The 17,260-nt window shown below is 45.5% G+C and overlaps 1 protein-coding gene across 5 annotated transcripts in view; it reads left to right on the top strand.

Annotated features, from left to right (window-relative positions):
• The window catches only part of LOC125950778 (semaphorin-1A), a 140,491-nt gene that overhangs the window by 95,505 nt on the left and 27,726 nt on the right, over positions 1–17,260 (top strand). For all 5 annotated transcript variants that reach the window (XM_049679060.1, XM_049679061.1, XM_049679056.1 and 2 more), the window contains one exon: positions 1,881–1,983. In XM_049679060.1, the coding sequence (XP_049535017.1) occupies positions 1,881–1,983 (103 nt within the window). The remainder of the gene's footprint in view (positions 1–1,880; positions 1,984–17,260) is intronic.

Raw genomic sequence — 17,260 nt, 5'->3', positions numbered from 1 at the left:
TGGTAACATAGAAAACGCGTACAGGACGGATAGCAATTAGTTGAAACAAAGATACTTTGTTTGACTGGCTCGGTTGCGTTTGATCCATGTTTTCGTTGCACTCTAACTCTCCTGCTGTAACTCCGTATCACGATATCGGTTGCGATAAGCATCACGCACGACCGCCGGCACGGACTGAACTGGTGTGCAAACGCAATGAAACGGCAATGGACAAAAGCGCTTCCACCGGAGAAAGTACTTATCGAAAGTGTGAACGCTTCAAATTCGATAAACTCACAAGTAGTAGCAGCATGTACAAAGTGGCATTAAGGGGGATGAGCAGCAGCAGCAGCAACAGCAGCTAGAGGGAAGGCGTGGCAGGGGCCGTTCCCTGGCCGTTTCATCGAAGGCAATCGAGAACCGAAAACGATTAAAGCATTAAATAAGGCGAAAAATGAAATCCTTTCCGGTGCGGTGCCCATAACCCCCAATCGTCCAGTGTATGTGTGTGTGTGTTTGTGGAATGTGCCGACCGGGAGCTCAACGGGCAAGGTTCAAGTGGAAACCCTTGATCCTGGCACGGGAATCGATCGTTTCGCTCCAGTTGCTGTGCGCTCTATCGAATATTTTGCTTTTTTTTTTGGAGAGGCTTCTGATAGAGTTTAAGTATCTTGTTGGCCAGATTTTGTGCTTCTCCTGTTTGGTGATAGCGATAGGCGTTGGTCGATGAAGGCGGTTCAGAAAACTGCTATAAAATATGGAGAAAAAAAACTTTTAAACTATTGCAAATGATAGAAGTTTATCTGTTGCTCTAATACTCCGTCTCCTTTCTTTATATTTAAAATAATTTATATTTAAGATGGAAAAATGTGGGAAATCAACATTTGAGTGTTGTAATCGCTTCGCATTGGAAGAAGCAGTTATCTCGAAGTTCCTACAAAAAAGGAATGGAAAATCAAGATAGGTTTTCTGCCAAAAAAGAACAGGCTTGTGTTTGTTATGCTGCTACAGCTGAACTTGGCACACCTCTATCTACCTGTGGTAGTATTTTAGGTACCATTCTTTAACATCCTTGACACGGACCGATGGTTTGGCTCGGTTCAGTACGTTCCTTCGTTCCAGCAAAGTCATCATCAACGTGTACGTTGAGCACCTCGTCTGCCGGTTGTTTGCATACTCTTGGGCAACAGCCAGGAACCTCTGACCTCCGAGAGAGAGAGACTACTAAAAAGTAAAGGAGTGTGAGAAAGCACTAACAGAAAGACTAACAGTATACTACACCCCTGATAAATTACCGATCGTTTACCACCTTTGCCAGAAGACCGTTTGTGCAATCGCTTCTGCCTTCCTTTGTTTCCCTTTTCCAAGGCCCGCCAAAATGGCCCGCAATCTCGTGTTTGGAATGTATTGGGACACGGAAGACGGATGCACCGTCATTTTGAAGGCCAATCCGATTCGCGCACCAACCACCACCACTACCTAAAGAACGCATGCCAAGAGCGTCGTCGAAAGAATGTGTTGTGTTGAATGAACGGTCGCAATCGCTTTTTGGTCCGCGTTTCGCTTTGATGTTTGCTGCTCTTTTGATCATAATCGGTTGAATGAGGCTGTTATGTGTTTATGTGCTGGCACATAGCCTGCGCTTTAAAGAGGGGTCTGTGCTTTAAGGTTCCGGTCATGCAGGATGCATCTCCCTTCTCTAAAGCCGAACAAGCATCCGGAGAGGTGGTTAGGAGGACACGAAATGCTGTTAACGTGGTTCCGTATGAAATGAAAAATCGAACTCAATGTACAGTGCAGAGCTGACGTGTGTTCTATCCCTTCTGTTTTTACCGTCGCCGTCGTCTGTCGTTATTAATTTCTATCTTTTTTCTCTCTCTCTCTTCGTTTTTCGTTCACAGCGGATAAGGAGTACCTGAGGTTCCAGGGGAACGAATCGACGAGCGACTACTTCAAGCTGGTGCTGCGCGATCCCAACACCAACAATCTGCTCGTGGGCGCCCGGTGAGTGATACCTTACGTTCGATAATATATTCACTTTCACCTTTCTTCTTTCACCTTTACGGATCCGGAGCGGCTCTCCGGATGCCAGATCGTTCTATTCGGAATCGAACCCAAGCGTTCTAGCGAGTGAGGTTCCGTTTGCCGTGTGGGCATGCCCACATGGCATGGTTGGGCTACGCTATCGCTTTCGTCGTGCCGTTAGGTCGAACGGATTTTTCGATTTCAATTTATAGTTCAGAAGTGCCTAAACCCCTTTGCTGGATGTGCTTCAAACACAATCGTCGCTTTTGGTAGGAGTTCGTTAACCGTAACGGACTTGGTGTGGTGCCAGTCAGAAGGGTGGGAGAGTGCACATAAAATGGAAATTAATGCTCCATCCCCCGCCGCGATGCATCCGATGAATCCGACATTAATTTATGCCGGTAGGAATCGGAGGAAATATGTTGCGCGTTTGGTTCGTTCGTTCGGCATCCAGAGCAGATAATTCATGTGACTGTAACGTGGTGGTTCTGATCTCTTGAAACATAATGCTGACGCATAAGCATGCATTCTTCTACCTTATCTTTCAGTCTGGGCTCGGACTGGCGGGCGGGTGGTGGATGCATGGCGTGGCGAGTGATTGCGGTGCTGCACAAGCGAGAGCGGGACTTTGATTGGATTGGCTCCGAAATGGGAACCCGGACTGTTCTACTACAATATTGGCTGCTTTGTGACGCTGATTGGCGCGTGTGCATGCGTGTGTGTGTCTGGTGCCAGGGCGGAAAGAAGTTTTTGCTTTTGTCTGTAGCGAGCGTGTGCTTCTCGGCTAGCATAATAATGCAATTTGCTCCTTCGTCCAACAATGTTTGCACATCCGATTGGCTCGTGCAGTGCTAGGGCTCCGGCATTGGAAAATCAACATTTCCTTTTCTCGCTTCACGGGGCGTCCCTACTTTCTTGTCGCTACACTGGACGCCGCCAGCACGTTGTGTGTCGCTGAAGAGAGCTTGGCGAAAGGTCGGATTGATCAGAGGGAACGATAAATCCAGGATAATGCATTTATGAAACATCGTTTCATGCGTTTGTTAAAAGAAAATTCGATAAAAATGGTGAGGAATCCGGTGCTTTGCTCGAGCATTAACTTCTTTTTAGTTTCGTTAGTGGAATCTTTTACTTTTGGGAAATATTGGCTACAACATTTATTGCACATAATGATGAATCCTTTTTGCGGGACAAATTTTGCGAAAATGTTTTGGGATTTAGCAAGCAATCCCCCGATGGATAGCAGAACCTGTAGTGCAACGAATCCACCGGGATTGATTGCAAACGAGAATATCATTTCCGAAATCAAAGATCGGGACAGTTATCCGAACTGCAGATGCTGCACTTCACGATTCAGAAAGGACTCGCTTCACACCATTAACTATTCTCCTACATTTCGACGTGCACCTGACTCTACGCCGTATGGCTTGTCCCGGTGCACCAATGAACCCTATTCGGTTCCCATTGGAAACGGTAGAGCCAGACCATCAACGTGATACGACACCTAACGTACCGATTGCGACGATTTTGACAAAGCAATGGTGCAGGAATGCAATCGGAATGCTCGCCTTCCTGTATCGCTATCGTCGTCACATCGTACCAAGTGTCGTACTGTGCGTGTGCGTGAGCTCCATGTGCTCCAAACTTCAACTACGCCCGGATACCGACGTTGCATCGTCGTGGAATGGATGTTTTAGGGGCCAAATGTTGTTAGGCGCGCCATCGGGCTCGGCTGATATCGGCCCAATCAGACATTGAATGTGACATTGCATTTCTGATGATGCGTTTGAGATGAAAGCTCTCTCGGGGTGATCCTCGGCAATAATTACTCTTCCAATTGCAACGCTAGGCCAACGCCACCCAGTCAGACATAGCCCGGTACGAAGGGAATTTTGAGTGGAAAGCCTCCAGGGAAGGGGCTTTTGAAATCCTTTGGAAAATATGTCAAATCTAATCCGGTGTCCTTTGTGTTGGGATAGAAGTTGTGTCCTTTCGGTGAACCGATTTGATTGGTTTATGAGCTGTGAAGAGAACTAATTTATAACTAGCCAAAATTTGAGTTCAAGGATATTCTATGCTTCCATAATATTTGGTAAATAGTTTAAATAACTAGCGATAATGATGATGGAATCAATAAATTCCTTAACTACTCAAAGAAAGTATTATATCTTTATGATGTTTGCTATGACCTTTGTAGATCATTGTTCTTGACTAATAATATCGTTCTAAGAATACAAAGCTTGCCCTTGATATTAATAATTGAATGGCTTATGAAGAATTGTTGAATTAAACTGTTTTGTACGTAAACATTTTATATGATATTGTAAGGTATGATTCACAAATGACTCAAATATGTGCACGACCATGTACTGAAGTTGCATCGGAAACGGTCATTCCACATCTTGATAAGACTGTTTCGGTGTCTCCGAGCTGGTTCGCTGGCACTTGCCCTGACTCACTGACTCGAAGTGGGCAATCTAAAACACGTGTCTGGAAGCCCAAATGACGTCAGTTCTGTATCTTGGACTGTTGCTTCCGGCGCTGGTGAATTGTGACAGATAGATTTACTGACTGCCATTCATATATCCAACCATATTTTGCGTTCTGTGCCATTGAGTTGCAGATTGTTTGTAAAGTAAAATCCTCTGGTACTGGAAAGTTTCTCTATAATGGGAAAAAAATGTAACTATTGCACGTCGAATTGCAGTGAACGCACGCGACGATCGAAATATGAGTTTCGTACGAAAGAAAACCTCCTGATTGGACTTGCGTCGACCAGCTGGTGTTTACGCGTCGGTAGATGTTATCAAAATTGACAATATAAATAAATATGACGCAGTATACCCGACAGTAGGACGATGATGGACCAACTGGTGCGCACCGTTTATCTCACGCTGATGAAGAAACTGATTCCGAAACATCAGCTCGGACGGACCCACGGTCCATCTTCATTCCTCCTCGTTATGAGCCATCCCGGCACGGCAGCAGTGGCCTTTTTATGAGATCGTTGCTAGAACTAAGAAAAGGTGAAACAAAATGTTGCTCTCACTGCTTTTGCCAACGAGCAGCTGTAGTAGCAGTTCTTCCTTAATAATGATGATGATCATGATGCTGATGGCAATGAATATCACATACCTCGGTTCGTCTCATCAAAATGATTTTGGGCGAGCGTAAGAGATCCTTATTATCCTTTATGGTGTACTGTTCAGCAAATCCTTTTATCTTCTATGCATCATGCATCATACATTTCATCCGAATGAAACAATATCTTCGTACATTATCTTCGAACCGAACATGGTTTCGGATGGTGTCAAGGAAATCTTTAATTTAAAAAACGTCTGCTTGGATTTTTTTTAAAGGAATGCCCTTTTATTCTACCACATTATTGTTGCTGGTTTGTCGTTGCTGACTGTTTTTCAATTCGCATGCATCCAACTAGAAGTACTAGTCGATCTCCCGGATCATCATTCTTGAAAAACTTAATCCTTCGATGTTGTCGTTGAAATCATACCAAAACATTGATTTATCATCGTTTTCATTCAAGTACCGACCATTTAAATTTGCCTCGGTACAGTCCTTGTACCACCAGGCGCCTTCGTGGATATGGGCACATTGTGCATTGCTGTTAATATCGTTATCACGATCCTTTGATGAGAACTTCATCCCTTTATTCGACCACATTCCATGGCCTGCAGTTCCATCATGCGATCCCAGATCTTTCAGGACATACCCTTCACTCTCACTACCTATTTCGAAAGCATCATATCGCGTATATCTGTGTTTTTCACTAAAATCCTTCAATTCGACAATCAGCTCATGCTTACGAGCCTTTGTAAGCTGATGCACTTTTTCCAACCCCAGCCAAAATTCTTTATTCAAATCACCGAATCCATCGCGGTACTCATTCCAGCCACGATAAAAGTCCACTGATCCGTTATAACGGTGCTGCATCGCGATCCATCCACCATCGAACTTCTGCTGTTCACAATACACTTCGAACGGAACACTATCAGTTTTTACACGGATCAGATATATTCCCGAGGCTTTCGATGCAGACAGTATATCCCTGCAGGATGACGGTACAATGTTGTTCTGAATTTGTAGCACCCGTCCTACGTCTCGATCGAGTTTATGCAACGCTGTATGGAGCTTCTCTTGGTTTCGATTTTGGAGATCGCTGAAATTGAGCGCAACATGATCTTCGAATTTGTGGAGTGCGGTAAGCGTTTCATTTTGACTAGATCGCTGTTCATGGATCTCGTTCTCGATTTTCTGTATCTTTTGGTCTATATTTTGCAACAGCAACTGCATGCTCTCCGTTTTGTGCAGCTGATCCTCCAATTTCTGCATTTTCAGCTCCATGTGTTGTAGCTTATTCGATATAGCATCGAACTTGGTTAGGATCAAATTTAGTCCTTCCGTCGAATTACCATAACCATTACCACTTGCGGTTACTGATAAAAACGCACAAAACACGAGCAACGCAGCGTGCAGCTTCATTTCTGGAACGTTCTTTGTAACACAACGAATCAACTAGGAGGTTCAATCAGATCGAGGCTGCCGAGCTATTTGGAAGTACGATTTATACTGATTCAGTGTCTACACCACCGCTCGTATTCTCATAGCGATCGAGCACAAGCATGTCCGTTTGATAAGCTGATTGCTATACTATGCTAGCATGCTGGACGCTGCAGACCGGATTCGACCCCAGTTTTAGGGGCAAAAAGTTCGTTTTTCCCCTCTGCTAATCTCAGAATTTATTGCAAACTCATTGGATTGCTGAACGCAACATTGTACATGATACATAAGAACACCCTGCGGCTAATACGCATGAGACATTCAAAGCCGTATGTCTTTGATTGCTTTTTGTATATGTGATAAGATTTATGAAATTGATCATACATCAAATCAAGGTAATTGCAGATTGAACTACTTCAAAATTTCTTGAATTATTATCATTCATTTGTGCTACTAGTCTCAATTATTTGTGTGTATTTGTACGTTTGTAATGCGTTCGGTTTGAGCTGAGGATGATTTGAATCAATTGCGAGACACAAAAGTTTTGAAATTGTTAAGAGTCCGTGGCATGAACAATCATTGCCTTGCGATCGGTTCTATACCTACTCCAGACATCCAGCCAACACACTAGCCACGATAACCTCCGTGTCATGGCTATTTTCATTTTATACGAAACTGATACGCACTTGATGTTGCTTTAGTCATGCAACTCGCATGTACTGATGTGCAGAGGAATCGTACTACGCAGCTTAGATGATAACTCGTGATAGAGCTGGTAGGTTGGGCCAAAGGGTGACGTGCTGGACCATACCGTGATATGGTTTGTCTTAGAGAGAAGATTTATTGCTCCGTTCAACATTAAACATTTGTTCTTTCAACATCTTCTGAATTGAAACATATTCAATTTTCAAACTCCAATGTTTTTTCTTGTTATGGTATAAATTAGTAAAAAGTGCTGAAGTTTAACGTTTTCCCGTTGGTCACATAAAACATGCTCCTGCGTGTATGTGGCTCACAGTAAAGACAACTGCACCGAAGCAGGATATCGTTTCCGTTCCATTTCCGCATCCCATGAACGGTGATGATCGATGATGACAAATTATTTCAAATGTGCTGTCCATTTGCGGGAGAATTTCAATTTGAAATTTCGAAGAAGCGAAAGTAGTGGAGTGAAGCGAGAGTAGATCATTGAGAACATTCATCAACCGGGCTCAACTGTAGCTCAACCGGAATGTTTGCGCACTTGAGACGATGGCGGCAGCCGTCGAAAAAGCCGTCGAAGCGGAGAAGGAGGGGACATGTTTTCCCGCCGTTTTTTTCTTTCTTTCTTTCCGAGTTTTGTTTTGCTCCACTAGTGGCCCGTAGCTTACCCCTTTTATCTTCACTCGTCATCGCATCGTCATCGCATCGTCATCATCGTCAGCCGAAAAGACTAATGACGAGAGGCTCCTGTGACCACGTCGTCTCCTTTCGACATCGTCAACGCCCTTCCCGCTGCTCCAGCAGAGCCCGTGTGTCGGACGCTTTTAAGGTCCCCTAAGAGATAAACGAACGGGAATGCCGGTAAAAGCTTCTGCAGCATGTTTTTTATGCGCTTAGAGCTGCTGTTCTAGTGCTACTAGAGTGCCCCTTGCCCGGGTTCCGTTTGCCGAGAAAAAGGGGTTCTTCGTACGACGAGCGTCTTGGCAAACAGTTTTCCTTCTGGCTGGCTTTCGGTTTCGGGGAGCAAGCAGAAAACGAGAATGAAAATAACTCTAGAAGAAGAAGAAGAAGAAGAAGTTGCTCCGTCGTCTTCGTCGTCACCATGATTGATGAGGCTGTCATCTGGAGGCGCTCAGCTCGTGGCGTGCGCCCGGTAGCGGAAATATGTTAAGAACCGTTCACCGTTCCCCGCTACAGGCCAACACCTCGTCGGGTGTTGCTGTTGGTCAGCGTTTAGGTGAGGCCGCCAGCGCCCTTGTGGAGGTGTTTGTGGATTGTTTAGAGAAATGTTCGAAGCTGATGCGGGCGTTTATACTGTTTGTTAATCATTAAATGTAGTTTAGTTTATGAAGGCTAAAGATTCGTTGACAAGCGAGCGACCGTTCTACCATTGCCGATGCAGCCATCGTCGCGAATACTTTCGGCAAAACGCACACAGCGTCACACAGTGTTGCAGTTCACATCGTTTCGAATTCGATTGAACGACGATAGTCTTTGGTGACAGCATGATTTATGGTGGCCACTGGCAATGTGGCAACATTTTCCAGTTGTCGTCAGCAGTACCAGTCAGCGTTTTCCCCGTTTGCAATGCAGCATTTAGGTATCGTGATGGATGGAAATTTCGGAAAAGTTCATCCTTCTCGTTGGAGCGCATTTGGAGCGTGCAACTGGGGAGAAGTATAATCTAAAGCTTGCCGTTGAATGCTTCATTGTTATACGTTTGAACGGAAATTTCGAAACACTTTCGAGTGCTGTCGTTTGTTTACTTACTCTCCAATTTCGATTTAATACATCCTTCAATCCAAGCGATATGGTTGTTTTGACGACCTAGATATAAAATTACCTCGAAAACTCCTGCTTGGGGGCTCATTCGAAAAATAGTTCATTGCTCGATCAGATACCCTTAATCCTGCTAAAAGCTTATAGGGAGCATTATTATAAAAAATGAATGGCTTCTAAAGAAGCTCCCAACAACAATATCCATACAATCATCCCTTTAACCGGTGGAAAGGGTGTGTGCTTTCATGCGTGCCAAAAGTTTCCGCACGATCCGTTACCATGTGTGCTTGTGCCACCGTTATTGTCGTCGACCGGCAAGTTAATGCAAACCTTTTGCTCACAAATCCCGGCAGCCATAATGAGAAAGTTTTCTCGTTAAACACTATTGAATTATTTGTAATTATTGACATGCGATGGAAGCTGCCAGATTCTAGACAACACTATTCAGCACCATTGTCCTGTGGCTTTGCCTTGGCAAGATCCTCCGAGGCTGGAGAGGTCGAACGCTACGCGTACATTATGATGAGCGGTTCCCGGAAATATGAATGAAGATCAGCGCAGCTGTCGGATTTAATATCCCAACTTCTCTATAATGTGCTTCGAGGTTGGCTATTTCAAACAGGGGCCAACGTGAGGCTGCTGTGACATGGTGGTGATAGCGTACACTCTTCAGCGTGGCACCACCACCACCATGACTCTGCTGATATGCTAATTTATGTCGGCAAACATGTGTCAAAGTTAAAGTCGACTTTACAGCTTTAGGGCTGATGATGCCGCTCTCGGTGCTTTCGATGTTTTCAGTGCTGCGAGAGCTCATCGATCGATTGGAGTTTAATTCCCGTTTAATTGGCAACATTACGCGTCCCTCGGCGTACCGCGCGAGATTTGGTTTACGGTGGATTGCTAGAAAGTCACGTAAAATATAAATTTTGAACACATTTTTTTGATCGCCGCGATGCCCAAAAGCCCCAGAGCTTTCGTGCACTGGATGCAGCCATAGCTGCTGGTCAACAAGTGTTTTTCTTCACCGTCTGGAAAAGCGCTATCTGCTCCAATCTCCGCTGGTGCTCCACATATTGCCATTGTTGTGCAAAACCATGCTGTACGGACTCGGATATTGGATTTGCTGACATTCACCAGCAGCTTTATCGATCGACGGTACACTCGCACACACGCACACCGGTACTGGCTTTTGGGACTAAAGTTTATCATGTGGCTGCCATTCGCCAGACGCCAGGACACTCTTCGCTCTTGACTCGCTGCGGCGCTGTGCTTATCGTTTACATCATCGCATCGTCGCCGAACTCTGTTGCTGAAGGCTGCCAAAAGTTAAATCATGTGTGCAGCCATAAGATAAAGCGCCCGGGTTATTCCGTTCCGGACACTGTTCTTGTTTGTTTGGTTTTTTTTTTGCTTTCGGTATATGTGTTTGTGGCAAGTGTATCATTTGTGATGGCCGGGATAAATTCGTCCCATCGTCGTCCAGACCACCAGCAGGCAGAGAGCCAAGATGTTTCCGCCTTGGTAGCAGTAGAAGTTCTAAAACACGACATTCGACAAGTAGCACACCGTTGGGGCCCTGCGTAACGTGTGGATATAATTTATCCGACTTTTCGGCAAAAAATAGTCTGATTTTGCTTGTGCTCTGGAGGCTAAAGGGAAGAGAAAAATATCGAGCTCCATTACGTAAGTCCTGTTACGGTGGATCCTTTCCATGTGATCCTTTGCGACACTGGGAGCACACTGTGCCGGGATGCTGGCCACAATTTTTGAGGTTAATTTTTAGTTCAGGTGCGTTGCTTTCTTTAATAATAATGATGGTTGATGTGGTTTTAGAAACATTTTATCTAAGCTCATTTTAAAAAATGTTTACTAATTGTTGGCACCTTCATCATCTTGATTAGAATGTCTGTTAACAACGATTTACTTGAAGGTTTTTTTTTAAATTAACCCATGATGCTGATATAAAGTCCCTTCGATGTTTTGAAATTAATCCGTTCACCATATTTTTAGCCATATTCGAGCTCAGGCCCACTGTGCCCCGCATACATCCCGTGCTAGTTGGTATGCGTGTGACACGTCGATATTCGAAGCTCCATTTGCGTCATCCATGGCTTACTCGTATGATGCTAAGATGGGGTAGAGAAAAAAAACGGATCTGAGAAGGAAAAAAGGAGAAAGGATAAATTTTTAAACAGACACTGGCGGTACACTTTCGTACATTACGTTTGATGAAAACCGTGGTATGGGGCGTGGTACGTGGTGCATTAAAGTCCCCACCTGCGTGGAGACGGATCAGGCGTAAAGACGAAATTTGAGGTCGACCAAAGAGGACAGAGATACGCGCCCAGGTACGGCTAAGAACCGATATAATCCATCACATAAATATGCACACATGAATTGATGAAATATCGGCATCGATACGACGTAATACGATTCGGTACCTCCCCGGGCCGGGCCCCGGGGGGCAGCGGGCTGCGTACTCGGTAATCGGGTGGCAAAATTTTTGCCGGCGACAACCTGTCTGGTCTGGCTTATCACGAGGCAAGGTGCTCCGTTGTGAGCTGACTGAGCGCGTCTATAATCTTATCAGTACTAGCCGCTCGCTTCTTGGCAAATGGAGTGCTGGAATCCGATTCGCGATTCGCGGACAATCCTAAATCATTGCGTTAAGCTGTGAGGTTTAATGAGATAACAACCATGATGTAACTTATCTCGCTAATGAGGTAAATCCCAGTGCTAGCTGCCGGTTTGGTTGTACTTCTTCGTTTCTTTTCGTTTCTTATCGAGGGCACCTCTTCGAGTGGCACAACCGTTCGTTCGGCAGAAATGCTGATGATGAGGATGTTTGCGAGCAAATAACGAAACGATTCCCGAACGTGCGTGCTGCAGGTGTGAAAAGTAATTCCCTGTATTGTGTCTCGTCTTTACACTCTCGGAAACCGATCGGAATCGGTTTGTTTGCTCGTCACTGAAGCCACCAGCGGCATCGTGGGCGTTGCGGTGGAAAGCTTGTTGAAAATGGTCGATTGATGGTGACCGTAGGGCCGTTGTGGTCGCAAATTAAATTCCCATTTTACTCTCACCATAAACAATTCCCTCATTTTTGCTGCCGACGACAAGGACCTGCCTGTTTGTTGGACTTTGGGTGTGTGTGTGTGTGTGCCCGGCTGTCAGTCCGTCAGTCTCGGCCACAGTTGCACGCATCCGTGCACAATTTGTGCCCTTGGGACTGGTGGTGTACCGTTGATGAAGCTCAGCTATTAAATTACTCACGCACATATGATTCTTAACACAAAGCCCGCACAATACCCCAGCTTACGGACTTGGTACGCACAAGGACGGACAAGCGAAGCTTATGTGAGCAATCACCCGTCGGGTTGGTTAATTATGCGTTGCACTCGAGGGTCTTGCGCTCATTATTTGTTGAAATATGATTCTACTAGAACATTTGTTGGTAGATCAAATATTATATTTCAAGCTCATCTTTCAAGGCATAGTAGGCTGTACATTTTGGCGAAGTCTTTTGTAATATTTTCAGTCAACTAATTAGCTGTCCACAAGATCCTTTTCCCGGGTTCAATCTTCAACATCCTCCTCTTTGACCTCTCCGAATCGAAGCATCACGAGTCCAACCAGGAAGCTTGTATCATTAGCTTTTAATGTCCACCCCCCACCAACAAGCCCGGGTTTGGATGGATTTGCATGTTGTACGCACGACGTACGATGCGAAACTCTCTCATCAGCAATGCATATGCACTATGCTGGCGTCCGAATCGAGGAACATTTGCTTTCTCGTCGATCATAATCAACGATTCAAGGCATATGGAGGCCATATGCAGGTGGCTGCCACCGTTCACCACCACGTCCATGTCCACTCCATAGCATTGCAATATGTTCGGCTCGGAAAATCAATACATTCTCCCAAACCCAACCACACATGCCGCTTTGTCAGCCATCCGTGTGTGTTACTCCGGGCAGGATACCGACGCGAGGGATTCGAAGCCCGAGCTTCCCGCGAGGATCACGTACTGCCCGGACCGTGCAAACGGAAAGCGGTGACCGAATCAGTCCTCCATTAATAATTCAACTAAATTATTGATCAAATAACGCTCGCCAGCCCCACCCCCCTCCCCCGGAGACCACCACCCACGAGCTGGGCTTTGACACATGTGAATCAGGCTTTAATTTGCTTACGGCCAGCCGAGCCATATTAATCATGCAATGTGTGTGTGTGGGCGTGAGAGTAAAAATGGCTGACGTGTTGTGCGTTAAGGGTTGTTGGTGCTGGGAATGACGCAACATCGGTGTTTGCCAACGAAAGAACGCTTCCATGATAGTCGAGGGCGTAATTTGATCATTTCAAAAGGAAATCACATTTGACACAGCTACGAAGTCCATGCCGAGGGAGGAGAAGGATTTCGATTGGTAATATTTTGGGTTTGAAAGAAGTGCTTTAGAAATCATTTCATTCGTTCTTCAGCTTCCGGTAAGTGCGTGAAATGAGACAAACAAAAATGCTCCCGCTTCAGCAAAGTTAAATCCTTTTTTTCCGTTTTCCTAAAAAATGCCCTTTGTTTGCCTCTAAAAGCTTTAGCGAGCCATTTTTGTGTTTCGAGTTCGAAGCTGCGGCAGCTTTTTAGACTCAGTAGGCCATTGTAGGTCCTTCCTTTCATCCGAAATACAACCAAAGTAGCTATCAAAGGATTGGAGAACGCGAATGGTTAAAAGAAAGAAATAAAGGAAAAAACTCCCCAAACCATCACCACAAAAAAGAGCCAACAACAAACATCTTGACAGGAAGAAAATTCTACCCCGGTCGCGCGCTGCCTTGGAAAATCTTAATTATCCCTCTCCCCTCGTGCTCGTGCCTCAAAAAAAAGCGGGGAACAATCCGCGGCGTGGCATTCGGGATGGTGGATCGGGGGGAAGGAGATGAGGAGGGTGCCACGGGGTCTTCCGCTATGTTAAACCTCGTTCGGTTACTAATTAATTTGTGCTGTTTATATCTCTATTAAAAAAGCGACCGAACTGAAAAAGGATACCAAGGAGTAGGGGGGCATGGGCGGCGGAACCTCTAAACAGTCAAAGCACCTCTCCGACCGTGAGCCGTCAGTGTGGAAGGGGGTGGGGGAGCGATGATGCTGGCTTACTACCAGACCACCACCCACGAAATTGGATAGTAGCGAAAGTTTTGTGATAAATTTAATAAGTCCTTAATAACTCGAGGGGTGAGTGACGTCGTCGTGGCCTTTGGGTCTCGGCGCACGGACTGCGGACTCTCCATCACATGCGCCCCCAGAACGAATGCTACATTTCAATTCAATCCACGCCCGACAGCTCGAAGCTTTACGCGCCCGCGTTCTTGAAGCCTCACACCATTGGTGGTGGTGGTGGATTACAACAAGCATGAAATGGATTCCGGGGAAAAAGAAACCCGAAGCAACGAGAGACTAGCGGTAAACCTAAACCTCCGAATACAATCAGGGGGAGGGTAATGAGGCAGCTCGGGGGAGGTTTTGAGGAGAATCCTTGAGGGCATTCCTTAATCCAGTAATGAGCGCCAGATACCGACGTGGTCCATCCGACAGTGAAGGTTAAACAGCAGGGGGAGGCGCCAGGGAATGGAAATCGGCCAAGAGAATTACTCGAGATAATTAATCCATCAGTCGGTCGGTCGGTGAGCTTATTGATAAGAAATCTCACGTTCTACCTGTCTATGGTGGCCAGTTCTGGGTATTATACTGCCAGCACTCGATGCTAGTTAAAGATGGCAGTGTGAACAAGTGATTTGATATTAAAGCGTTCCTTAAAAAACAGATTTCTCAACGAAAAGAAATGAGGGGATTGTGAATTCCTCGCGTGTTTCAACGTACGTGTGCCTTCTCTTATAAGTAGATCCTGGCGGTAGCCTCTGCTTCATCGCACGCAGCACACATCTTCACTCCTTTCGGTAGGCAAAATGTAATCCAATTACGCGGCCATTAATGAGCATCTAATATGCACAGCCTAAGAGCTCATTCGCACGCGTTTAGGTGGTTCATTAGCGTCAACGCGCGTGTGTGTTGAGCCCCCCAAACCCCTGTTTTTCCTTCGGAAAATGGAGAATTTATAGAGCTGCTCCGTGGGAGAGACTCCACCGGGACACCAAACGCACCCAAGAAGCGCAACTGCTTCGTTTCATGTTTTGAAAGTGAAACGGCGAACATTAGCGAATTCTTCCCGAGGGCGCGGGGATGCGTCTTCCCGTGGCAAACATAACGCACACACACACACACGCACCTCGAAAGGCACAATTCCGTCCAACGTCGTCAGCATCAAACGGAGGGAAAAATCCTGCGAGCAGAGGAAAAAGGAAAGCGAAACTTTAGTTCCGCGAGTTCGCGCTCGCGCGCGCGCGCGCAGTCTAATTTATTGTCCCGTGATTTATACGCCTTTCATCTTATGTTAATTAAATGAACGCTGCAATAAATTACCGACCGAGACCGAATGAAGGCGGGCGAGACGAGGGAATGGCGAACGTTGGCTTAGAACTTTCTTTCTTTCGCATTCGGTCACGGTGCTGCACGCGGGCGCGGATTGCGAAAACCCAGATCCCAGGCGTTGCAGCCTTACCTTACGGTTGCAGAATCTGGAAAAGGGAAGAAAGAGAAGGAGCGAGTCCCTGCTCTGAACAGTAGCTTGATCGCGCGCCCCCGAACCTGCCAAGCTCGGTTGCAAAACCAAACTGTCAGCTTCCGGAAGAAGGGTGTGTAAAATGTGTGTGTGTGTCTGTTGCGTGTAAAAATGATACCTCTCGCCCTCTTGATAGTGGTGGTTATTGGGGGGCCTCTGCGACTAGACTGCAGTATGGCGGATAATTAAAAGTTTCGAAACGTCGGGAGTCGTCGGCTGTTAAGCGCCAGCGCTGGAAAGTGATCGTTTGCATTAACGAGCAAAAGGGGTAGGGACTGGGTCAAGGGGTCTGCGGAAAAGCTTCCCTCTCTTCCTCCCTCTTGCTTGTGTTTGGCTTTGTTTCGCCCGTACTCCTCCAGTGGACACACTGTGAGCAGTGATTTGTTGGGTCTGTGCGGTAGCGCACTTTCCATCGCTTCGTTCACCGAATACTAATTCCGCGCCCGGGCTCGTTTTAACAGTAAAAAGAGCTAATCCCGTACTAATCGTTGTCTGGTGGAGTCGTTTAAAAGTTTTGTAGGTTTTAGAAAAATATTGCCTTTAATGGTTTGCTTTATGCTGGCTTCATGGTCGTGTAATTCGCGTCGCGATTCGTGCTTTTGTTACTGTAGAAGGGATACTTTCAAGTTGATTTGTTGCTCGAAATTAACGTTACTGGTGTATTCGAATGAGCAAATATTTATATTGTCTCTGATAGCTGTTATGATTTAAGAATAGTGTTTATAATATTTTAAGCAATATCACAGAACGAGTGAGTAGAATTAAAAAGGACTATGTTAAAGTTATCTGAGAACTATGGTCTGAAGTTGTTATTATAACCAACTGTAGGAAGCGTATAATAACATTCCAAAGGTACACAACTTATTCTCACATAAGTATTTGCATATCCAGCCCAACTATTCATTTTCAATTTAAAATCTTTTTTTTTAAAGTTAGCTACCAGGCGCCTCCATCGAACGGGATTCTTTTTCCTTTTTGTTATTTTAACCATTTTAATTTATGATTACTTTGTCGAAATTTGCATTTTGATGCCAAATTTTACTACATTTAGTAATTCATGACAAGTGTTTAACAACGTTTCCTGGAAAGTAAAGCAAATGAGGGAGTAAAACCGATTCTGGTGCGATGCAATTTTTTATGGCAACATAAATGAAGAACCGCAATGCATTCCATTGGCCTAGATAAAATTCCCTGCCAACTGTCAGATGCCCGAGAAGCCTGTAAAGGGCAAATATGGTGAACGAGCAAGAGGAATGAGTGAAAAAATCTCAACATTAAACGAAGTGCCATGGAATTGCAAAAAAGCAGCTAGTCTACACGGCTATGCCCGGCAGCGCGCGGTACGACCCACATTGCCAGGGTTCATAAAAATGCTGGTGATGCACTTTTATTGCATCGTGGCTCGCTGGCACATACACACACACACACATATGCGCTCCGCCATAGGAATGAGCGCATTTTGAGTGCTTTGGTGTAAACCGAGAAGTAGAAGCAACAGAGGCAGAGTTTATTGTGTGCGACCGTCTATGGTGGAGCTTTCTCCGAACAGCAGCTCCTCCATTTCTACGCTACTAATGGTTCC

This window comes from Anopheles darlingi, chromosome 2, assembly GCF_943734745.1.
Source record: "Anopheles darlingi chromosome 2, idAnoDarlMG_H_01, whole genome shotgun sequence".
Taxonomy (NCBI): Eukaryota; Metazoa; Arthropoda; class Insecta; order Diptera; family Culicidae; genus Anopheles; species Anopheles darlingi.
This window is presented reverse-complemented; position numbering and strand designations above follow the sequence as displayed.